Source organism: Triticum aestivum, chromosome 1A, assembly GCF_018294505.1.
Source record: "Triticum aestivum cultivar Chinese Spring chromosome 1A, IWGSC CS RefSeq v2.1, whole genome shotgun sequence".
Lineage (NCBI taxonomy): Eukaryota > Viridiplantae > Streptophyta > Magnoliopsida > Poales > Poaceae > Triticum > Triticum aestivum.
The window spans coordinates 67,242,561-67,268,318 of NC_057794.1; the positions used below are offsets into that span (position 1 = coordinate 67,242,561).

The following is a 25,758-nucleotide window of genomic DNA, read 5'->3' on the forward strand; positions in this document are numbered from 1 at the left end:
GAAGATGAAGATCAAAGGAGCTATATGATATTGGCCATATCATGTCACTACTCTATTTGATTGCATGTGATGTTTATCATGTTTATGCATCTTGTTTGCTTAGGACGACGGTAGTAAATAAGATGATCCCTTACAAAATTTCAAGAAGTGTTCTCCCCTAACTGTGCACCGTTGCTACAGTTCGTCGCTTCTAAGCACCACGTGATGATCGGGTGTGATGGATTCTTACGTTCACATACAACGGGTGTAAGACAGTTTTACATAGCGAAAACACTTAGGGTTAACTTGACGAGCCTAGCATGTGCAGACATGGCCTCGGAACACGGAGACCGAAAGGTCGAGCATGAGTCGTATAGTAGATACGATCAACATGAAGATGTTCGCCGACGTAAACTAGTCCGTCTCACGTGATGATCGGACACGGCCTAGTTGACTCGGATCATGTAATCACTTAGATGACTAGAGGGATGTCTATCTGAGTGGGAGTTCATAAGATGAACTTAATTATCTTGAACATAGTCAAAAAGACCTTTTGCAAATTATGTCGTAGCTCGCGCTTTAGTTCTACTGTTTTAGATATGTTCCTAGAGAAAATATAGTTGAAAGTTGAAAGTAGCAATTATGCGATCAGTAGAAAGCTTATGTCCTTAATGCACCGCTCAGTGTGCTGAACCCCAACGCCGTTTGTCGATGTTGCGAACATCGGACATACACGTTTTGATAACTACGTGATAGTTCAATTAAATGGTTTAAGTAGAGGCACCAAAGACATTTTCGAAACGTCGCGGAACATATGAGATGTTTCGAGGGCTGAAATTGGGATTTCAGGCTCGTGCCCATGTCAAGAGGTATAAGACCTCCGACGATTTTCTTAGCCTGCAAACTAAGGGAGAATAGCTCAATCGTTGAGCTTGTGCTCAGATTGTCTGAGTACAACAATCACTTGAATCAAGTGGGAGTTGATCTTCCAGATGAAATAGTGATAGTTTCTCCGAAGTCATTACCACCAAGCTGCTAGAGCTTCGTGATGAACTATAACATATCAGGGACAGATATGATGATCCTTGAAATATTCGCGTTGTTTGACACCGCGAAAGTAGAAATCAAGAAGGAGCATCAATTGTTGATGGTTGATGAAACCACTAGTTTCAAGAAGGGCAAGGGAAAGAAGGGATACTTCATGAAACGGCAATTCAGCTGCTGCTCTAGTGAAGAAACCCAAGGTTGAACCCAAACCCGCGACTAAGTGCTTCTGTAATAAGGGGAACAACCACTGGAGCAGCATTACCCTAGATACTTGGTAGATGAGAAGGCTGGCAAGGTCGATAGAAGTATATTGGATATACATTATGTTAATGTGTACTTTACTAGTACTCCTAGTAGCACCAGGGTATAAGATACCGGTTCAGTTGCTAAGTGTTAGTAACTCGAAATAAAAGGCTACGGAATAAACGGAGACTAGCTAAAGGAGAGCTGACGATATGTGTTGGAAGTGTTTCCAAGTTTGATATAATCAAGCATCGCACGCTCCCTCTACCATCAAGATTAGTATTAAACCTGAATAAGTGCTCTTGCACCTATAGGAATGGTTTATTGAATCTCGATCGTAGTGATACACATTTTCATGCCAAAAGATATAAGATAGTAATGATAGTACCACTTACTTGTGGCACTGCCATGTAAGTCATAATGGTATAAAACGCATGAAGAAGCTCCATGTTGATGGATCTTTGGACTCACTCGTTTTTGAAAAGTTTGAGACATGCGAACCATGTCTATTGGTGTATATGCATGAAGAAACTCCATGCAAATGGACCGTTTGGACTCACTTGATTTTGAATCACTTGAGATATGCAAATCATACCACATAGGCAAGATGACTGAAAAGCCTCGGTTTCAATAAGATGGAACAAGATAGCAACTTGTTGGAAGTAACACATTTTGATGTGTGCAGTCCAATAAGTGCTGAGGCATGCAGTGAATGTCGTTATGTTCTTACTTCACAGATGATTCGAGTAGATGTTGAGAATATTTACTTGATGAAACACAAGTCTGAATTATTGAATGGTTCAAGTAATTTCAGAGTGAAGTAGAAGATCATTGTGACAAGAGGATAAAATGTCTATGATACGATCATAGAGATGAATATCTGAGTTACGAGTTTTGGAACACAATTAAGACATTGTGGAAAATGTTTCACAATTAATACCGCCTGGAACACCATAGTGTGATGGTGTGTCCGAACATCATAGTTGCACCCTATTGGATATGGTGCGTACCATGATGTCTCTTATCGAATTACCACTATCGTTCATGGGTTAGGCATTAGAGACAACCACATTCACTTTAAATAGGGCACCACATAATTCTGTTGAGATGACACCGTATGAATTATGGTTTAGAGAAACCTAAGTTGTCGTTTCTTAAAAGTTTGGGGCTGCGACGCTTATATGAAAAGTTTTAGGTTGATAAGCTCGAACCCAAAGCGGATAAAATGCATCTTCATAGGAAACCCAAAACAGTTGGGTATACCTCCTAATTCAGATCCGAAAGCAATATGAATTGTTTCTAGAATCGGGTCCTTTCTCGAGGAAAGGTTTCTCTCGAAAGAGTTGAGTGGGAGGATGGTGGAGACTTGATGAGGTTATTGAACCGTCTCTTCAACTAGTGTGTGACAGGGCACAGGGAGTTGTTCCTGTGGCACCTACACCAATTGAAGTGGAAGCTTATGATATTGATCATGAAACTTCGGATCAAGTCACTACCAAACCTCGTGGGATGACAAGGATGCGTACTACTTCAGAGTGGTACGTAATCCTGTCTTGGAAGTCATGTTGCTGGACAACAATGAACCTACGAGCTATGGAGAAGCGATGGTGGGCCCGGATTCCGATAAATGGCTCGAGGCCATAAAATCCGAGAACGGATCCATGGACTTTGGTGGACTTGCCCGATGATCGGCAAGCCATTAAGATAAATGGATCTTTAAGAAGAAGACAGACGTGGATGGTAATGTCACCGTCTATGAGACTCGACTTGTGGCGAAGAGTTTTTCACAAGTTCAAGGAGTTGACTACGATGAGATTTTCTCATCCGTAGCGATGCTTAAGTCCGTCGGAATCATGTTAGCATTAGCTGCATTTATGAAATCTGGCAGACGGATGTCAAAACGAGTTTCCTTACCAGTTTTCGTAAGGAAAGGTTGTATGTAATACAATCGGAAAGTTTTTGTCGATCCTAAGGATGCTAAAAGGTATGCTAGCTCCAGCGATCCTTCTAAGGACTGGAGTAAGCATCTCGGAGTTGGAATGTATGCTTTGATGATGATCAAAGATTTTGGATTTATTCAAAGTTTATGAGAAACTTGTATTTCCAAAGAAGTGAGTGGGAGCACTATAGAATTTCTGATAAGTATATGTTGTTGACATATTGTTGATCAGAAATGATGTAGAATTTCTAGAAAGCATATAGGGTTATTTGAAAGATGTTTTTCAATAGAAAACCTGGATTAAGCTACTTGAACATTGAGCGTCAAGATCTATAAGGATAGATCAAAAATGCTTAATAATACTTTCAAATGAGCACATACCTTGACATGATCTTGAAGGTGTTCAAGATGGACCAGTCAAAGAAGGAATTCTTGCCTGAGTTGTAAGGTACGAAGTTAAGACTTAAAGCTCGACCACGGCAGAATAGAGAGAAAGGACGAAGGTCGTCCCTTATGCTTAAGACATAGGATCTTCAGTATGCTATGCTGTGTACCGCACCTGAAGTGTGCCTTGCCATGAGACAGTCAAGGGGTACAAGAGTGATCCAAGAATGGATCACAGGACAGCGGTCAAAGTTATCCTTAGTAACTAGTGGACTAAGGAATTTTCTCGATTATGGAGGTGATAAAAGAGTTCGTCGTAAAGGGTTATGTCGATGCAAGCTTGACACCTATCCGGATAGCTCTGAGTAGAGAGACCGGATACATATAATGGAGCAATAATTTAGAATAGCTCCAAGTAGAACAGTTGTTTGGAATAGCTCCAAATAGAGCGTGGTAGCTGCATCTAGGAGATGACATAGAGATTTGTAAAGCACACACGGATCTGAAAGGTTCAGACCTGTTGACTAAAACCTCTCTCACAAGCAACATGATCAAACATAAAACTCATTGAGTGTTAATCACATAGTGATGTGAACTAGACTACTGACTCTAGTAAACTCTTGGGTATTAGTCACATGGCGATGTGACCTGTGAGTGTTAATCACATGGCGATGTGAACTAGATTATTGACTCTAGTGCAAGTGGGAGACTGTTGGAAATATGCCCTAGAGGCAATAATAAAAGTATTATTATTATATTTCCTTGTTCATGATAATTGTCTTTTATTCATGCTATAACTGTATTATCCGGAAATCGTAATACATGTGTGAATACATAGACCACAATATGTCCCTAGTGAGCCTCTAGTTGACTAGCTCGTTGTGATCAACAGATAGTCATGGTTTCCTGGCTATGGACATTAGATGTCGTTGATAACGGGATCACATCATTAGGAGAATGATGTGATGGACAAGACCCAATCCTAAGCATAGCACAAAGATCGTGTAGTTCGTTTGCTAGAGCTTTGCCAATGTCAAGTATCTCTTCCTTTGACCATGAGATCGTGTAACTCCTGGATACTGTAGGAGTGCTTTGGGTGTATCAAACGTCACAACGTAACTGGGTGACTATAAAGGTGCACTACAGGTATCTCCGAAAGTATCTATTGTTTTATGCGGATCGAGACTGGGATTTGTCACTCCGCGAAACGGAGAGGTATCTCTGGGCCCACTCGGTAGGACATCATCGTATGCGCAATGTGACCAAGGAGTTGATCACGGGATGATGTGTTACGGAACGAGTAAAGTGACTTGCCGGTAACGAGATTGAACAAGGTATTGAATACCGTCGATCGAATCTCGGGCAAGTAAAATACCGATAGACAAAGGGAATTGAATACGGGATTGATTAAGTCCTTGACATCGTGGTTCATCCGATGAGATCATCGTGGAACATGTGGGAGCCAACATGGGTATCCAGATCCCGCTGTTGGTTATTGACCGGAGAACGTCTCGGTCATGTCTACATGTCTCCCGAACCCGTAGGGTCTACACACTTAAGGTTCGATGACGCTAGGGTTATAAAGGAAGCTTGTATGTGGTAACCGAATGTTGTTCGGAGTCCCGGATGAGATCCCGGACGTCACGAGGAGTTCCGGAATGGTCCGGAGGTAAAGATTTATATATAGGAAGTCCTCTTTCGGCTATCGGGACAAGTTTCGGGATCATCGGTATTGTACCGGGACCACCGGAAGGGTCCTGGGGGCCCACCGGGTGGGGCCACCTGCCCCGGGGGGCCACATGGGCTATAGGGGGTGCGCCTTGGCCTACATGGGCCAAGGGCACCAGCCCCAAGAGGCCCATGCGCCTAGGGAACCCTAGAGGGAAGAGTCCTCAAGGGGGAAGGCACCTCCGAGGTGCCTTGGGGAGGATGGACTCCTCCCCCCCTTCTTGGCCGCCGCACCAGATGCCATCTGGAGGCTAGCCGCCGCCCCTTGGGGTGGGAAACCCTAAAGGGGGCGCAGCCCTCCCCTTCCCCTATATATATGAGGCCTAGGGGCTGCCCATAACACGCGATTTGATCTCTCGTTGGTGCAGCCCTGCCCCTCTCCCTCCTCCTCTTCTCCCATGGTGCTTGGCGAAGCCCTGCGGGATTGCCACGCTCCTCCACCACCACCACGCCGTTGTGCTACTGTTGGATGGAGTCTTCCTCAACCTCTCCCTCTCTCCTTGCTGGATCAAGGCGTGGGAGACATCACCGGGCTGTACGTGTGTTGAACGCGGAGGTGCCGTCCGTTCGGCACTTGATCATCGGTGATCTGAATCACGACGAGTACGACTCCATCAACCCCGTTCACTTGAACGCTTCCGCTTAGTGATCTACAAGGGTATGTAGATGCACTCCCCTTTCTACTCGTTGCTGGTCTCTCCATAGATAGATCTTGGTGTTACGTGGGAAAATTTTTGAATTTCTGCTACGTTCCCCAACACACCTCATATCCAGCCTAAATATAGGGCGGATATAGGGTGGCACGGGCGCGCCCGCCACATCAGTCGGGCCCACCCCGAACCCACTCAGTCCCCGTAAATATCTCAAATCCGAAAACTCTACATTACTCCGCTCGCCTCTCCGTCTCTTCTCCTCCTCCGATTTCTCGTCAATCCAATCCGAAAACTCCGGCCACCATGTCGAGCTCCACAGCCGCTCCGACTTCGACCTCGACATTGACGAGGAGCCGGCCCTCCGTATTGTCCTCGAGAGGTTCAAGGTAGACATGGGGGCAGTTTTGGATCTGTCGCCTCGCCTTTCCTCTATCGCGCAGCGAGGACGCCGGTGCTGGCCCCCGCCGGGCAGTGGTGGGTGCTAGTACCCGCACCGCCGCTACGAACGTGCATGCCGGAATAGAAGGTGCACGGCCCACCGCGAGAGGCAGCAGGCAAGGGAGAGGGATGCGGCGGAGAAATCTACCCACCGCCGATGTGGGTTTTCGATGGATCACAACGAGGACGACCGCCTCCTCGCTTGGGTCTACCGCCGGTTGCTTATGGCGGCGAAGACGGACGATCAACGGCTCCGCCGAAAGAACGCCAAGGTGCTCCGGCTTGCCTTCGAGCAGTCCGAGCGTGAGGAGGAGAAAGCGACGGAGGTGGCTCGGCTAGCGAAGCTCAAGTGGCAGCAGGATCGGGCCGTCCGACAGCTCAAATGGCTCATCATCCTCTCCTCCTCCTCCGACGGTGACGACCACGGCACACAACAGAATCACAAATTATTTAACAGACAACATTCCACCCGCTAGTTTAATTATGATTTCAAATTTTTGAATAAAACTCAATATTGGAAAACCATCAGCACCAAGGCTTAGCCAGGTACGTATTGTTTCCTCTATAAACGGGTTGGTCGTTTGGAGAGAAAAGCTAATCTCTCATGCACGGGAGGTACCGTGCATGCACGCGCCATTGATTTTGCTTGGAGATCCAATGTCATGCATTTATGATGCTCAGTTAGTTAGATCTTTCTCTCATCACATGCAAACATATTGTACCACCTATGCTCCACCATTCCATGCCTTTTCATTTTATTTTCAAGTTTAAATCTATTTTATCTTTTAAACCAAAAGTATATTTTATGTTCCGTTTTCATATTTATTTTTTTACGACGAGATCTTTGAAAAGAGACCACTTTTGAATATATTTCAGAAAAATATAAATTTAAATTCTGAAACATGGTGAAACACTATAAAAGTACACATAACTATGCTATGTTTCGTTAAACACTAGAAAAGTTCAAAGTTTTGTTGCAATAAAATATATTAATATTTACAAACTTTTATACATTACCAAGAATCGGTTTGATACACATTGGCACACATGTGACATTATGAAATGCAACGGAACATGGGGAGCCATAGTGAAACAATAAGATTATTTTTTGCGCACAATAAAACATTGTTAATTTTTTCACATGAAATTAATAAATTTGTATGAAACAAGTTTGAAGCATGGTGATTTAGTTGTCAAAAAAATAATTTCTAAAAATATATTCAATATTGGTCTTGTTTTAAAGACCTTGTCAGGAAAAACACAATTTTGCAAACAGAATATAAATCAAACTTTTATTTCAACATGCATCAGGTATCTATTTATTTGAATGAAACTTAATCAGTAGATAATAGCATGTGAATGTATGTTAAGATGAGAGAAAACACTATAAAAATGGTCCCACGCAGTAATAAAAGATGTGATGGATGCATGCACGGGAGATCCCGTGCATGGTAGAAAATCTTCTCTCGTCGTTTGGAGCCCTATCCCCTGGTCCTCCCGTCCAAGACCACGGTACATTCTTCTTCCCATATCCAAGAAAAAGAACAAAATAACGGTTTCTGCAAATTTCTCAAGCTTAAACAGTTGTACTAGCTGCTACCAAGCACTCCTACTCGAGTCTCACAAACCATCACACATATACAATCCCAAGCATGCATATCCGGTGCAGTGATAATCACACATAAACTTGACTACAGCAACTTACTACTACTACTACTAATCTACTGTACTCCTAGTTAAGTCAAATCTTCTTCACGTAGCTACCACCGTGGAATCGTGGACATGATGCAGCTAGCCAGGCCGAGTTGCTGCAATCTGCTTCGTCTCAGACGGGCTGCAGCGGCTCCACGCCGGTGTGACTGACGGCCGCTCGTACTCAGTCGAGGTGAACCTTGTCGACGACCTCGTGGTGGTGGTTCTTGCACACCATGTAGACCACCGGCTGCGCCACCAGCGTCAACAGCACGGCCGCGCACAGAGCCACCGCCATCGCCACCCCGGCGGCCAGCTGGAACCCGAGGCCGAGGCCCAGCGCATCGTCCACCACCAGAACGGGGAAAGCCGCCAGCACGGCGAAGATGCAGCCGTCGAGCGTGACGAATACGCCGGCGGCCGCCCAGAACTTGCCGGCGAGGAGCGCACGGCTCTTGCGCAGGGCACGGAAGAGCATGGCGTCCTCGAGCAGGGACACCACGCAGGCCAGCTGGCACACCACGGAGAAGTAGGCCGCGCCGGCGAGGCACGCGGCCCATGCGAGCAGGTGCATCGTCGGCATGATCTTGTTCGGAGCGCCCAGCAGCTCCTGGGGATGGAACAAGCCGGCGACGAAGAGGGAGGTGCAGATCACAAGAAATGGGCCTGCGGCGAAGATGAACGTGCAGACCAGCCGCGTGAGCGGGACCGTGGGGAACCCCCTGAGGACGCGATCGGCGACGCGGAGGTCGCCCCCGGTGCAGTAGAGGGAGGCGACGCAGAAGACGTAGGCGGCGGTGGTGCAGAGGAGCACGAGCAGGAGGACGACGCCGATGGAGACGGCCACGAGGAGGAAGTAGGCGAGCCGGTCGGTGACGAGGCGGAGGAGGCTGGGGCCGTCGTGGTCGTGGAGGTCGGAGAGGACGCGGGAGCAGACGGCGCGGATGGCGGCGGAGCTGGCGAGGAAGAGGGCGGAGAGCAGCGGGGGACCGAGGTTGACCAAGTTGGGGAGCATGGCGCGGCGGATCACACGGCAGGTCTCCCGGCAGACGCCGGCGAGGCCGAGGCTGCCGAGAGCCTGCTGGTCGGGTGCCCACTTCATGGATCGATCGAGCATTCGAGCACGTAGGGTGGTGGTGGTGGTTTGGGGAAGGAAAGTGAGCTACTGACTGCTACTGAAGGGAATGAGCAGACTGCGAGGAACAGGGGAAAGGGAATGAACATCGAAGGAAGTGCTCCTCACGAGCGAGGCAGAGAGAGCTCCTCACCGCGTCCATTTGCAATGGCAAAATCGACTTCCATTAACGTACGTACGTGTGTGTGTGCATCTCTGATTTTTTTGGGGTTTTTAATGAAACATGCAATTAGGTGGTCTTATTATTCACCCATGCAATTAGGCTTCCTCATCTAGCTAGCTGGTCTATCGTCTCAGACCCTCTGTTGCACGGCTGCACCGAAATGGAATGGCATGGGCTCGTGGCCACATGGGAGGGAGCGCACCATAATTAAAGCTTGCCTCTGCGACGCGCACCATAAATAAAGCTTGCCACCGCCATCATTGATTCTTACGAAACGCACCACCACACTTACACGATAGGAGATGCATACACCACCATGATACACAGCCACACTTCCGTGAGCATTAATCACCCATCTGTCTTTTTTTTTCCGGATGGAAGAGAGGCCGGAGCGCCCTCTCTACCAATCATGGAACCCATCCACCACGTAAATGTTATTCGCCAGCGTTACATTTTCCAACTCCAAAAACGAGCATTGGATGGAGAATCCCTCGGTCTACTCTACCTTCGTCCTCGTTTATTAGTTCCCTACGTAATGTGTATCAAATTTTGACTAAAGATTTAACTAATAAAATATTAATGTATGTCACTAATAATTATACCGATGGATTCATATTTAAACATGGTTTTCAGTTATATTATTTTTTACGACATGCATTAACATTTTGTTGGTTAAATTTTAAATCAAAATTTGACATAAAATATGAAGGGAACCGATAAATTAAGACGGAGGTAGTAATTAAACATGCCCAATTAATGGTCAGTGTAGGTTGGTGTAGTAGGGAAAAAGAAAGGAGTATTCTAGGTAGCATCGGTCACCAACTAGCCTTGTGCAATTTTTACAAATGTGGCCTCGGTTGCACCTATGCGCGCGCAAGTAGTAGCATTAGACTGGTCGAGCTAGTTTCTGTACCATCACAACACGGTTTTCATCTTCTCATCATTTTCGACATGAGCAGGTTCGCCGGCCAACCGCGTCCTGACTATTTGACCTTCTCGCTATCTTGAGTCGACGTACGATTGCCGGGAACGGAAACCCGCTACTGATAATGCCAATGAGCAGCGCATACTATGAGCGACCGGAGATGGAGAGAGGCATGATGGAAGGTGGCCAAACGCTGAAGCGGTTGATGATCAAGGAGGACGGAGCACGCATCGATACGCAAATATCGGACCGGACCGGACAACTAGCATGTGCTTATCTTTCTGCCACTGCAAAACGACATCCATGCCGTTTTAGCCATGAACACACGATATTTTCCCTTTCGAATCCATGTACGTATGTCTAAACATATTTTAAAAATCAGACAATTCCCAAACTAGCCGAGTATATATATATATTCTACTCATGTATGAATTTTCTCGACGAAGCGAAAATGGGACAGATGGGACAAATAATGCACGTATCCCTTCATTTTTATTTACTATGCATATAAATACCTTTGCCTAAAGTCAAAATTTATAAACTTTCATCAACTTTGTAGAAAACTGTACCACCAAATCAATACTACAAGATTCATTATTGAATATAGTTTCACATCATATAGATTTCCTAGTGTAAATGTTTTTATCCTTTTTTACAAACTTGATCAAATTTTATAAAATTTGACTCAGTCAAAACTAATATACGGAGTAAATAAAAACAGAGGGAGTACTCCTAGTTAATAGGCTCAACAATTATATTATACTAGCTCACAGTGTCACACAAACATATACAAGAATCAAACACACATGATGTGCCATAATCGGAATCGGATGAGATGTAGAATTTCATACGACTAATATAATACATTCAAACTGTGATGGAGGTAGCTACCGCACTTACTAATTGTCTCAGTTAAAACACATGATAGGTAGTACGGAGTACTTTTAAGTACTTGTCTCTTAAATCCAAGAATGAATAGAGGAGTAGCACTGCAGGCTAGGGTCTGGGGGCCGTGGACTCACTGGACTGGACTAGGCAGTTGTAGTGACCTGCGGCGCCGGCTGCAGCTCCACGCCAGCATTGTCGCCGTCGACGGCGAGCCGCTCGTAGTCTCCGACGTAGTTGAGGTGGACCTTGTCAACGATCTTGTGGTGGTGGTTTTTGCAGACCAGGTACACTACCGGCTGCGCCACCAGCGTGACGACGAGCGCCGCCCACAGAGCGACTGTCATCCCAACTCCCGCAGCCAGCGGGAAAGCGATACCCAGCCCCAGCGCGTCGTCCATCACCACCACCAGAGGCGTGTAGGCCATGAGCAGAGCCACGATGCAGGCGTCGAGCGTGAGGAAGATGGCCGCCGCCGGCCAGAACTTGCCTGCGAGGAGCGCGCGGCTCCTGCGTACGGCGGCGAGGAGCCTGGGGTCCTCGAGGAGGGAGACCACGCAGGCCAGCTGGCAGACGACGGTGACGTAGCCGGCGCCGGCAAGGCACGCGGCCCCGCCCATCAGCTGCAGCGGCAGGATGACCCCGCGCGGAGCGTCCAGGTGCTGGAGCGCGATCCAGGCTTGCGCGCCGGCGTAGAATGTGATGAGTAGAGGGATTGCAAGGAAGAAGAAGGTGCGATGAAGCCGCCTGCCTGGATCGAGTGGGAGGGCGTGGAGGCCGCGATTGGCGGCGGCGAAATCGCCGCCGGTGCAATAGAGAGAGGCGACTAGGAACACGTAGGCGCAGGTGCAGAAGAGCGTGAGCGCGTAGCAGAGAACGAAGTAGAGGAGCTTGAAGAGAAGTAAGGCGGCCCAGTACGCAGCGAGGCGGAGGAGGCTGCCTTGGTTGGAGTCGACGCGGGAGCTAAGGACGTGGTTGGCGCAGGGCAAGATCAGGGAGAGCAGCATAAGGAGACCTAAGCAGGAGTTGAAGATGGTGGCGCAGAGTACTCGGGCGACCTCGCGGCAGATGCCGGCGAGCCCGAGGCCACCCAGATCCTGCTGCTCTGCTACCCACTCCATCGATCGAACACGGTGGTGATGGATTGATGGCGGTGGTGGTGATGGTGCTGGTGGGGAAACAAGTCGACTACCGAAGACAAAAGTGGAGAAAATAAGGACTATTTAACAGACGCCACGCCACATCGCGTGGAGTGGAGATATCCTCCTTGGCGAGAAATTTCCAAAGCTTTACAACAGTACGTCAACATTTATGCCATCAAATTAGTAGCATTGGATTGATAATAAAATATATTTTCTTCGTACTTTTATTTGGTTTTATGAACATTGATATATTTTTTGCACAAACTCGACCAAAACTTTGAGATAGTTTGATCCTTCAAAGTTGGAAATACACTCTTTGAAGGACGGAGCAAGCAGATCATTAAACAGACCTCATAAAATATCTGTGGACATCCGGGCATGCGCCGGCTTGTTTGACGAAATTTTGTACTATATATAGTACAAAAATAATGAGAATAAATAATCCTTAAAAAAGAGTTGTTTGGATGATAATCTACACAGATGATATATACATTTTAACGCATGGAGCAAGATTACATTCTTTTAGGGATAAAGCTAAACTTATTGATCAAAAACACATGAAGTGGAATACAAAGTGGATCGTGGGGTTGGAATCACACATGGCGCCCCTCGTCCAAACAATTCAAGAATTTAGCTAGAATATCTGCATCTTTATTCGTTGCTCGGCCTTGCTCGGCCTTCAAGCGAGAAAATGCAATTAACATTTATCGGTCGTTGCTTGATCTGTCTGATTATACATGCATTGCTGCTGCTTATGCCCTTGTCTATATCACTGATCACCTATTTTTGAGTCGGAGGCAACCACAAAATTATGGAGCAGGAGATCTTCAACTAGTGATAAGGCCCCACGACATGCAATCGCCTCCAAAGTTGCAACGTCAGTGACTTCATAGATGACCACAGCCGAGCTGCCCAGAAACATACCACTGGCGTCCCAGCATACTGCCGTAGCCGAGCCCCCCGTGCCAGCTCTAGGCACGCTAGCATCAACATGGATCTTCGCAAATCTCGACAGTGGTGCTTTTGACCTTTGAGCAGTGTTCCTTGCTGCAACCTGGTTCGTTGCTCCTCTCGTTGGAACTAGTTCTAGCTCCGCTATGAATCTGTTAATAAACTGGTGAGTGGCGAAAGGTGTCTGATAGATTTCCTCATGGATCACCTGTCTCCTTGCCCACCAAATTGCCCACAACGTCACCATCAGCTTCACAAACAAATCGTGTGAGAGCGAGTCAATCATAGAGAACAACCATTGCTTTGCACTAGGCTCTGTTGTTTCGCACAAATGCTCTGCAAGATCACCATCAACAAGTGCCTAAACGCACCTTTCCCTAGTACATTCAAGGAGACAAAGCCTCCAAGAATGCGACACGAGGTGGAGATTTCATTGTCGCCGGTGGAAGCACTCCGTGTCGTTGCAACACACGAGGTGGTGACTTCCCCGCTTTTTTGCGGCGGTGTGTATGGAGCACTCCATGTGTCGCACGTCTATCTATTCCCTTTCCTCCTTCCAACATCTAGCCCACGGGGTGTACCCCTCGCTCTTCCGGTGAAGCTACAAAGTCATCAACGACGTCCAAGCCAAGACCAACCATGCATGCTACCCCAACTTCAACAACATCGACGCCGCTCGAGACCGACGAGGCAAGACGTTGTAGGCGGGCGTGGCCGCTTGAAAGGACTCGTTATCGAGCGTGTGTACCACTTCATGCACGGAATCTGCCGCAGCCCCCCCCCACACACCACCACCACCACCATGCATGGAGAACGCGAAGCGAAGGCCGAAGATGAAAAATTGTGCAACTTAATCGGAGGTGTCTCACAACACTATCTGTGGGAGTAATTAACGGGGGCTTCCGGAGACCTCGGAGAACCAGGAGACCACGATCGCTTGGTCACTTGGTCGTGCCTCACATTTTCTTTTCTCCCTTTTCCATTTGTGTATTTTGTACACTAGCAGGCCTGCAACATTTCGTTCCCCGATGCATGGGAGACATTTATACAACACATCTCCATCTTTTTGTACGGGTGTTTCTCCCTTCGTGTCAAACACGGCCATCCAACTGTATCCCCCAAATGTCCCCTGTTTCAAACACGACATTCAAACAAAATGTATTGAGTTCAATATAATAAGTGCAAAAATAGGCCAGAGGCCGGTGAAGCCAGTGTGAATGCGACGAAGTTTCTCAACGTCGACACGGGTTTTGGAGAGGGAGAGGAGCGGACGGAGCAAGAGAGGAGAGTGGGCTGAGAGGTAGGGTTCGGAGAGGGGGCAGATTGGGGTTTTTGTGGGGACGACGTGCGGTCGGTGATGGCCCGGGCTGATATGGCGGACACGCCGGGGCCGCCCCATATATGCCCCACATTTGGGCTGGATATGTGAGCCGCCGAACAACCCAGGCGTTTGAGGCCGGTTTGAGGCGTCCGAATTGATCGTTTTTTTTATCGGTTGACCGGTCCGCCTGCCCGGACGTTTAAGATGGGTTTGAGGTGCCTGGTTGTACATGCTCTAAAATGTCTACAAACATCGGGATGGGCGTCAGCCATCCAACTATGTCCCCCATTTTAAACAGGACATTCAAATGAAATGTAACGAGTTTGATAAAACATATCCAAAAATAGGCAGGAAGCCAGTGAAGCCAATGTGAATGCAACGAGGACAAGTTTTTTTTGGCATGGATCAGAGTTGTGAAGTCAGTGGTCCGACCCAATTTGATTATCCGGACATTTGAGGACGTTTTAGTGACCCGTGTTGGAGATGCAGCTGCAGTGGCCTTGATGGGTCCCACATCGACGGCACCGATGGCAAGCTCGCCGGCCCGATCGATCGAGCTTTGGATCGACTCTCGACGCGCGAGCGATGCCACAGCCAGAGCCAGTCCCTGTTTCCGGGAAGCTTCACGTAGAGGTAATAGCATCCCAGGTACCCTAACTTGCACCGAATGTGATGATCTAGTCCCAAAGTTGCAAAACTAGATCAATTCATACCCCAACTTGCAACCAATGTGATGTTTTAGTCCCAGACCAATCAGAGCTCGCCAATTGGCTGCCAAGTGGCTGGCCGGTCAGCGCCTGCAGTTTTGCACAAACCCCCCTGTCGTTTCACTGATTCAACCTGCAGTTACCCCCCACATGAACCCCCACCTGAATTAAATCTGTGCTCGACGAAATTCCGCGGAGAAGTTGGTGCTTGCGCGCGCAGTTCCTGCTCATGTCCAAGAGCCGCAACATAAGCCGCCTGCTTGCCGAGCAGGACGAGCAGCGTCTAGAGGGCCAGCGGCGGCGTCGGCATGGGAGTTCTGAAGGCAATGTCGAAGAGCATGCTGCGGCAGAAACAGAGATTGAGGAAGCAGAGGAGGAGGACGTGGACGAGGAGCAGCAGCATGTTAGGATGCATGACGGCAAGTCGTACCGCATCACCTTCCCGGACTTTCCCGGCGGGCCAGGCACCTTCGAGGCGGCGCCAAGTTCTGCTACGGCGTCCGCGTCGAGCTCACACCCTGGAACGTCGCCCTGCTGCGGTGCGCGGCCGAGTACCTGGAGATGACGGAGGAGCACTCCGAGGACAACCTGGCCGCACGCGCCGAGGCCTACCTCTCGCAGTCTGTGCTCCTCCACCAAGGCGCTCAAGTCCTGCGAGGAGCTGCTGCCGCACCCGAGGAGCTCGGCATTGTCGCCCGCTGCATGGACGCCATCGCCGCGCGCTCGTCGGCGACGTCGCGCTCCTGGTTCGACGACCTGGCCGTGCTCGGTCCGCACATGTACAAGCGGGTGATGGTGGCCATGGCCGCACAAGGACGTGATGACGGAGGCTTTGGAGGGCTGCCTCGTGTCCTACGCCAAGGCCACCCTCCCGGGGCTGTCGAGGTCCATGAGGTGGCGCCGCGCGTCCACGCCGGTCTCGTCGGAGGTGGAGCAGAGAGACCTCCTGGAGGCGGTGGTCGCGAGCCTCCCCACAGACAAGGGCTCGGGGAGCATGGTGACCGCGAAATTCCTGGTCGCGCTGCTGCGGACGGTGCACATCCTGCGCGCTTCCGACGCGGCGCGCGCGGCGATCGAGCGGAAGGCCGCGACGCAGCTGGAACAGGCAACGGTGGAGGACGTGCTCATCCCGAGCTACTCCGGCGCCACGGAGACGCTCTACGACGTGGACTACGTCGAGCGGGTGCTCAGGCACTTCCTGGTCGAGGAGGAGGTGGGCGAGGACGAGGCGTCGTTGTCAGCTGCAATCACCGAGGAGGAAGCGGCGGCAAGGACGATGGCGTCACGTCCGTTGACCGTGGCAATGGTGCAGGTGGGCAAGCTGGTGGACAACTACCTGGCAGAGGTAGCGTCCGACGCCAACCTGAAGCCAACCAAATTCTGCGAGCTCGCGCTGGCAATGCCGGACCACGCCCGCATCTACGACGATGGCGTCTACCGCGCCGTCGACATCTACCTCAAGGTACGTACATTCCCCGATTTGTCATTGACTGCTTCTTTTTAGAGCATTAGGAAGCCACAAGGCTTCCCCGGTTCCATTGCAACGCTTGAAACCAGAGTTGATACAACGTTCAGGAAAAGAAAAAAACAGAAAAAGTAAAGACAAGCTACCAGCCGCGAAGGCACCCAGACTACAACTAAGGAGCTAAAGAAACTAAAAAGACCTTGCACAGGGCTAGTCTACAAGGAGTGTCGGAGTCTGGTTGTCGAGTAGCAGTTTGTTGCCGACTCCATGGCTCGTGACTGGTGCATGCATGCGCAGGCGTATCCGCGGCTGACGGCGGAGGAGCGGGACAGGGTGTGCGGCGTGGTGGACTTCAGGAAGCTGACGGTGGAGGCATGCACGCACGCGGCGCAGAACGAGCGGCTCCCGCTGCGCGCGGTGCTACAGGTGCTCTTCTTCGAGCAGCTGCAGCTCCGATGCGCCATCATGGGCACACTGATAGCGTCCATGGCTTCCCCGCGAGCGCGGCATCCGAATCCTCGTCTGCAGCGGCCAGTGGCGGCGGTGCGTCACGCCGCTGGCCCGAGCGAGGCGTGGCAGACGACAACGATGCAGGAGAGCCAAACGCTGCGGGTGGACATGGACGACATGATGAGCCGGGTGCAGGGCCTGGAGAGGGAGTGCTCCAGCATGCGAAGGGCGATCAAGAAGATCGACGGCAGTGGCGCCGCGTCGCAAGGCAGCGGCAGCCCAGACGTGGCCGCCCCGGCAGGCTGGCGGTCTAGGTACCGGTGCAAGTTCAGCACGCAGGTGTGCGACTCGCAGGCGCGCAACGCGGTCGTGTCCAGGGCGTCCAGGATGGGGATGAGCCTAGGATGGGTGTCCAGGGCGTCCAAGCCGTCCATTGATAAAAGGAAATGACAGGGGGGTTTGTGCAAAACTGCAGGCGCTGACCGGCCAGCCACTTGGCAGCCAATTGGCGAGCTCTGATTGGTCTGGGACTAAAACATCACATTGGTTGCAAGTTGGGGTATGAGTTGATCTAGTTTTGCAACTTTGGGACTAGATCATCACATTGGGTGCAAGTTAGGGTACCTGGGATGCTATTACCTCCTTCACGTATGGGTGAGGCAGGGGCACCACCCTCGATCACGTCTCCATCGTCTCCATCGTCTCCCGTCTCTGTCGATGCAGTCTTGTCCTTTTACTACTTATGTGATTGCTTTGGTGGTCATGGCTTGATGCATGCTACTCCATTCCAGTGCAAAAATTGATGCTTTGCTTGCGGTGGATGGTGTGCAGCAAAGTGTGAAGCTAGGTAGGCGCGCGCGGGGACTGAGGGCCCGTCCGAAAACACTCTCGCTTCCAACTCCGCGGAGCTGAAGTGGTGGAGCGGAGCGACGCGCAGTTCATTTTTACGGAGCTGCCATTCCATGGCTCCGTATTTCAGCGCTGGGCAAAGCGGAGTAGCTGGAGCGGCCCGTTGTCGAATAGGCACTGAGTAGTAAACTGGTCCGTGGACTAGCCATTGGTTGCTGAAACATAATTTAGGCCAACTTCAGTGTATGATTCCGAACGGACGCCCGTTTTAGCCTGCTTTTGTTTGTTTGGAGCAACAATGAGGTTGTTCATGTCTGCTTGTAGCCGTTGTCGTGTTGGTGCCCCAACGCGTAGCTGCATCCCATATCATGTCCGGGGTGAATGTGATATAAAAAAAATCACAAAAACTCAAAAAAATTGCTGAAAAAAAATAAAATAAATGCAAATATAAAAACATAAAAACATAAGAACATAATTAAACATCAGGGTCCTAAAAAGGCCCCGCTCCACAATTCACATAGACATAATTAATATAAAAAAGAAAAGAAAAGCACCGCCCCACGCTCCTGCCGTGCCCGTCGCCGTTGTCGTCCTTGTCGCCAGTGAGGTCGATGTAGGGTGGCGGCGTCCAGAGGTGGGGCAGTCCCTGGAAGGCGGGAAGCACCTGAAAGGTGAGAGGCGCCTGCACCACCTCACCCTGTGGCAACGTCTTCGCGCTCCGGTGACCGCGGATGCGTAGGGCACTAGTTCACGACCCCCAAGCCATCGGCCATGTCCGCGGTTGTGCACAACCAGCTCCACCGCTGGCCCACCAGGTCCGGGTGGAACGCGGCGACGGGCTGCTCCTCCAGCACCTCCTTCCTCACCTCCTCCTTGACGTCCCTCATCTCCAGCTCCGGCACGGCCATGTCGCCGACCGCAGAGAGGGCAATTATGGTCTTCAGGCCCTCCCATTGGCGCTCATTGTGCGTGTTCATGTAGTTTTCCATGACACGTTAAAGGAGCCGAGCCTCCTCCTCTGTTATGCGAGGAGGTGGTGGTGGCGACGGAGAGGGCGAAGGAGATGGTGACGGTGTCGGCGTGATGCCGTGCACGCGCGTACGCCCATGCATGTGGGGAGGGCTCAGAGCAAGCACGGCGCTCATGTGGCCGTCGCGGCCCCGATGAGGTGCCGGCAAAGAAGAACGCGCGTCGTGTGTCGTGTTCGTCCCGAAGCCACAAGTCCTAGAAGGCGGAGTTGATGTCTACTACACAACTTTTTTTCTAAATATTGTTGGGCCTCTAAATACAAAAGTTTGTAGGACAGGAGCAACACCCTCACGTCTCCATCGTCTCCCGTCTCTGTTGATGCAGTCTTGTCCTTTTACTACTTACGTGATTGCTTTGGTGGTCATGGCTTGATGCATGCAGATATGCATGCCCCTCCATTCCAGTGCAAAAATTGATGCTTTGCTTGCAGTGGATGGCGTGCAGCAAAGTGTGAAGCTAGCTAGGGGCGCGCGGGGACTGAGTAGTGGTCTTCATGGGTTAGAGTTAGTTTGGATTAGTTTGGACTCAACTAATCTAAAAGTATCCAAACAGAAAGGTTAGTTTGAGTTAGACGCATCTAACCTATCAAAAAAAACCAACCCACCTAAGAGGTGTTTATTTGGGTTAGTTCTTCTCGGGATCACTAAAAACACATTTTTCTCTCGCTCTTCTCGTAGCAGATCCCTCTTCACTTCCTCGAAGCTTTTCGTCCTCTCCCTCCCTCCCTCTCGCACCTTCCATGAAGGTGCCTCGCCGTATCCGTGCTCCATCTAACCCTGCCATCCAAACACCTCTTTGGTTAGAATTAGTTCAGGGTTAGTTCAGAGTTAGAATCTAACTCTAACCTCTAACTGAGTTAGAGTATCCAAACAGGGCCAGTAAACTGGTCCGTGGCCTAGCCGTTGGTTGCTGAAACACAATTTAGGTCAACTCCAGCACACGTGACCCTGAACGAACGTCCGTTTTAGCCTGCTTTTGTCCGTTTAGGGCGACAATCAAATAGTTCATGTTTGTTTGTGGCAGTTGCTGTGTTGGTGCGTCCAACGCGCGGCTACACCCCATATCATGTCCGGGGTGGATGTGATATAAAAAATCACAAAAACTCAAAAGAAAAGCCGAAATAAAATATAATAAACGCAAACATAAAAACATAAAAACATAAGAACATAATTAAACATCCCGGTACTAGAACGGCCCCGTTCCACAGTTCACATATACATAATTAATATAAAAAACAAAAGAAAAGCACCGCCCCACGCTCCTGCTGTGCTCGTCGGTGTCGTGCCCGTCGCCATTGTCGTCCTCGTCGCCAGTGATGTCGATGTAGGGTGGCGGAGTCCAGAGGTGGGTTGGTCCCTGGAAGGCGGGAGGCTCCTGGAAGGTGGGAGGCGCCCGTTCCACCTCATCCCGTGGCGACGTCTCGCGCTTCGGTGACCGCGGATGCGTAGGGCACCAGTTCACGACCCCCAAGCCGTCGGCCATGTCCGCGGCCATGCACGACCAGCTCCACCGCTGGCCCACCAGGCCCGGGTGGAACGCGACGACGGGCTTCTCCTCCAGCACCTCCTCCCTCACCTCCTCCTCGACGTCCCTCATCTCCAGCTCTGGCACGGCCACGTCGCCGGCCGCAGAGAGGGCAATCATGGTCTCCAGGCCCTCCCATTGGCGCTCATTGCGCGTGTTCATGTAGTCTTCCATGACACGTTGAAGGAGTCGGGCCTCTCCTCCTCCTCTGTCATGCGAGGAGGTGGTGGTGGAGACGGTGAGGGCGAAGGCGATGGTGATGGCGTCGCGTGATGCCGCGCACCCTCGTACACCCACACACGTGGGGAGGGCTCGGAGCACGCGCGCAGCGCTCACGTGGCCGCCGCGGCCCCGATGAGGTGTCGACAAAGAAGGACGCGTGCCGCGTGTCGTGCTCGTCCCGAAACCACAAGTCCCAGAAGGCAGAGTCGACAGCGTACCTGGGGTCGTAGAACAGATCGTCTGGCAGGAGGCGGCGGTGGCGTTCGATCTCCTCGTGGCGGACACGGCCGCTCGTCGGGATCGGCACCCGGTCCGCGGACAAATGCCAGTTATTGGACAAGTGAACGTCGCTTCAGGGGAGCGGCATCCTCGTCTCCTAATAACAATGGCAAACATCCGCGTGGATGTATTGTCGGTCGATGGTGCATGGGGCAGGCGCGGGGCCCTCCGTGGGGGTGATGCGGCCTTTGCTTTAACGCCGCCGCAGCGGCGGCCCGACGACGAGCCAACCTCATGATCGTGCGCCCCCTTGCGGCCGGTCTACCACACCATGGTTGTCCGTGGCCGGCGAGCTCGAGGAAGGGGAAGGGGGAGCTAGGGTTTGGGTGTCGGGTTTCGAGGAGGCCGCGGCGACTGAAGTGGGAACGTGGACTGCGACCGGTTCACGACTTCCCATTTAAGAAGGACGCCTACCGCGCATCTGGGTGGATGACAGGTGGGACCGGCCACACGTGCACATTTTATGTAGGGCGGTGGGAGGTAAGTGGCCGCCTGCCACAGGGCCTCGATGCGGACGAGCAACGCGTTCATTTGTTGTCCGTCTGGACCCAAATCGGACGCATGTTTGCGTTCGAGATAGATCGGACCGGATACAAAATGGACAAGATGGTTTCAGACCGTCGCGTGCTAGGTCGTGAGGTTTGTCCGTTTTACCTCAAACAAATGAAACCGAACAGAATAGGGTCGCGCGTTGGAGTTCGACATCGAAGGATCAAAAAGCAATGTCGCTATGAACGCTTGGCTGCCACAAGCCAGTTATCCATGTGGTAACTTTTCTGACACCTCTAGCTTCAAACTCCGAAGATCTAAAGGATCGATAGGCCATGCTTTCACGGTTCGTATTCGTACTGAAAATCAAAATCAAACGAGCTTTTACCCTTTTGTTCCACACGAGATTTCTATTCTCGTTGAGCTCATCTTAGGACACCTACGTTATCTTTTAACAGATGTGCCACCCCAGCCAAACTCCCCACCTGACAATGTCTTCCGCCCGGATCGGCCCGGTAAGACCGGGCCTTGGAGCCAAAAGGAGGGGACATGCCCCGCTTCTGACCCACGGAATAAGTAAAATAACGTTAAAAGTAGTGGTATTTCACTTGCGCCCGTGAGGGCTCCCACTTATCCTACACCTCTCAAGTCATTTCACAAAGTCGGACTAGAGTCAAGCTCAACAGGGTCTTCTTTCCCCATTGATTCCGCCAAGCCTGTTCCCTTGGCTGTGGTTTCGCTGGATAGTAGAGAGGGACAGTGAGAATCTCGTTAATTCATTCATGCGCGTCACTAATTAGATGACGAGGCATTTGGCTACCTTAAGAGAGTCATAGTTAGAGCATCTCCAACAGACGCCCCAAACGACGCGCACGCGCGGTAAACCCAGCTTTTAGCGCGCGCGGGGCGGTTTGCCGCGCTCCAGCGGCCACGGAAAACAAGCGCGCGCCGGAACCGTTTGCGCGCGCGCGCGAAAAGGCGCCAGCTCGCGTGCAAGATTTGGCGCGCCGCTTCGCGCGTGCCTATAAAGCTGCACGCCGCTTTGCCGCTTCACCACGCGCTTCTCCACACTTCCTCTTCTCCTCTTCCTCTCCCTCTCTGCCACGCGTCGCTCCAGCGCCACGCCACCGACGCGCCGCCATGCCGCCGCGCCGCCGAGGAGTGTCCGGCTACCGCGGCGTCCGCCTGCTACACCGCGGAGATACGCTCCGGCGAACTCCGGCTCGGCCTCGGCACGTACGGGACGGCGCGTGAGGCCGCCCGCGCGTACGACGCGGCGGCGTGGCGCCTAGGCCGGCCGCGCGGCCAGATAAACTTTCAAGATGTGTACACGCTCCAGCAAGCGCTCAACCTCGCCTCTCTGCCTCGTCTGAACACGGCGGAAGACCGTGCGGAGCACGCCGAGCGGCAACGCCGCCTCCTCGTCGCCCAGGAGGACGAGCGGGTCATGGCGGAGTGGCGCCAGCGCCACCCGGAGGACGTCGCCTACGAGCAGGCCTACTGGGCAAGGCGCCGCGAGGAGGACACGCGAAGGCGCCGCGAGACGCGGTTGGAAAGGCGTCAGCGGAAGGCGTTGGCGAATGCGCAGTCCGACATCGTTGCAGCAGGTGGGCAGTCGTTCTTCGCGTCGAACGATGATCGGTGACTGGACATCTGGCTAGACACCTCGGACGATACCGCCGAGGATGATAATGATGATGATGATAGCGACTTAGAGTAGTTTCTATCTAGTTGCGCCGTAGTTTATCTATGCTTTCGAACTATCTATCTAGTTACACCGATGTAAAATACCTCTGTATCATTTTTTATTTATGCAATCTATCTAGTTTTTATTTTATCTATGCGTTCGAAAATTGTTATGTGCGTGCTGCATTTTTTGCGCGCTGCTGGAGCGGCGCGCGCACGCTGCATTTTAGCGCGGCTGCCGGAGCGGGCGCAGCGCGCCGCGCCAAATCAGGCGATGGGCGCGCGCTAAAGCTGTTTTTTGCTCGCGCCGCGTTGGGCGCCTGGAGATGCTCTTACTCCCGCCGTTTACCCGTCGCCTTAAAACGATGCCTCGCGCTCTCACGTGAACTCTCTCTGCCTCGTCAGGGCCACCAACGGGCGAGCATTTCCATCTTCATTCCCCTTCCTCTTCCCTTCAGTTCAGTAGCTAGTTCACTTTGCTTCTTCTCAACCACCACCGTACGTGCTCGGCGATCAATGGAGTGGGCAGCCGAGCAGCAGGATCTCGGGGACCTCGGGCTCGCCGGCATCTGCTGCGAGACCTGCCGTGTGATCCACCGCTCCATCCTCCCCTACGGGCCGGCCGTCCTGGAAGCCGTGCTGCTCTCTGCGCTTTTGCTCGAGCACGTCGCCGCCTTCCGCGGCCTCAGCTCCCTCCTCGAGGCCGACGACGGTTCCGACCTCATCCGTTTCATCGCCGTGCGGGGCGCCTTCTTACTCTTCGAGGGCCTCTCCATGATCCTCGTCGTCTTCTTCTCCCTCCTCTGCACCGGCGTCTACGTATTCCTTATCGCCTCCCTCTACTGTACCCAGGGCGACCTCCCCGCTTCCTGGAGCCTCCAGCGGCACCTCCCCCGTTTCCCCCTCACTCGCACTCGCACTCGCCTTCGTCATATTCTTCGTCTTCCTCGCCGCCTTGCTCCTGCTCCACTACGAGGCCGGCCTACCGCTGCAGCTGCTGGGCGTGGCCGCCTGCCTCGCCGGGGCGGCCTACGTCGCCCCAGTTTTCCACTTTGCCTGCGTCGCGTCGGTGCTCGAGGACGCCGTCGAATTTGCCGCTCTGCGCAAGAGCCGTGCGCTACTCGCCGGCAAGTTCTGGCCCGCGGCGGCCGTCTTGCTCACGCTCGACGGCTGCTTCGTCGCCCTGCAGCTGGCCTTCGCGCGGCTGGTGCTAGACGACGCGCTGGGCCTCGGCCTCGGGTTCCAGCTGGCCACGAGAGTGGCGACGTTCGTGGCTCTGTGGGCGGTGGTGCTGCTGACGCTGGCGGCGCAGCCGGTGATCTACATGGTGTTTAAGAACCACCACCACGAGGTGGTCGACAAGGTCCACCTCGACTACATCGGAGAGTATGAGCGGCTCACCGTCGACGGCGACAACAGCGTGGAGCTGCAGCCGGTGGCGACGGAGCAGATCCCTGAAACTACTGCCTAGCTAGCCGCGTCCTGCATGTGGACGACTCCACCGGAGGAAGCTCCTCTGACGTACGGCGCCTGCCGTTAGGCCACTGACAGGTGGATCAAGTTTCAGTCGGGCCCATGAGTCAGCGACGGAACGGCACCCTGCCGCACGGCAGGGGATCCTCGTCCGACTCCACCACGGTAGTACTACGAACTAAGCTTTCTCTCTACTAGTACTGTAGTACCTAGCTAGCTCCAAGATGATTTGAGACGATTCATAAGATGTTGTCTGATGATCCGCTTGTCAGTGCACGAAAGACATGCATGCCTGGCAGTTGGGATTATATAAGAGGTAAATATACCCGAAGTCATAGAACTTGCACGCGATGGTCAGTTTGGTACACAAACTTGTAAAATACGTGTTTCTGGTCATCAAACTTGCACGAGCATTCATATACGGTCACATTTCATGTACACGAACGTATCCATGGCCTATGTGGCATTCTAGTGTGGCTAGGGCCCACTGTCATCCACTGTAGCATCTAAATCTGCAGACAAGCCTTTGCCTTTTTTTTATTTTCATATTAAGCCCCTAAAAATAAAATTAAAAAGCAAGCGATATGGGGTTTTGAAGCTGCAACGTGCCCTAGTAGTCTCACGTGTACAACCACCAGACTACTGACTATTCATGTCTATATAGCACGATTAATTTCTGTATCATATAAACATTGACTGAAAATAAATTTTACAAGAAATGTAACACGGAAAAAAAATGAGCACCGTGGCTCGACCATGTGACCTTGTGGTCAAGGTTAACTAAGATTACCACCGACAACACAACAGGTCCAGATGTAAGAAAACAATTTATATTCTTGTGTTTGTGACATTCAAAAAATATTTATGTGTTAAAAAAAAGGTATGCAACATTTTAAAAAGTTTCAAAAACTTCTATTTAAAAAAATGTTAATCAACACAACCTGTCCAGATTAACATTTC

At 51.3% G+C, this 25,758-nt stretch overlaps 2 protein-coding genes and 1 pseudogene across 2 annotated transcripts; 2 read left to right on the forward strand and 1 right to left on the reverse strand.

The window, feature by feature from the left end:
• Window positions 1–7,817: 7,817 nt before the first annotated feature.
• On the reverse strand, window positions 7,818–9,501 carry LOC123190500 (uncharacterized). Its single transcript, XM_044603154.1, has one exon. It carries the CDS (start codon window positions 9,218–9,220, stop codon window positions 8,288–8,290), a length of 933 nt encoding a protein of 310 aa, XP_044459089.1. The 5' UTR covers window positions 9,221–9,501; the 3' UTR covers window positions 7,818–8,287.
• A 6,060-nt stretch (window positions 9,502–15,561) lies between these two features.
• On the forward strand, window positions 15,562–17,697 carry LOC123129642 (BTB/POZ domain-containing protein At5g66560-like; annotated as a pseudogene).
• A 6,144-nt stretch (window positions 17,698–23,841) lies between these two features.
• On the forward strand, window positions 23,842–25,138 carry LOC123130663 (uncharacterized). The gene is made up of 2 exons (XM_044550795.1): window positions 23,842–24,111; window positions 24,167–25,138. The coding sequence occupies exons 1-2, from the start codon at window positions 23,842–23,844 to the stop codon at window positions 24,794–24,796; spliced, it is 900 nt and encodes a 299-aa protein (XP_044406730.1). The 3' UTR covers window positions 24,797–25,138.
• Window positions 25,139–25,758: the final 620 nt, after the last annotated feature.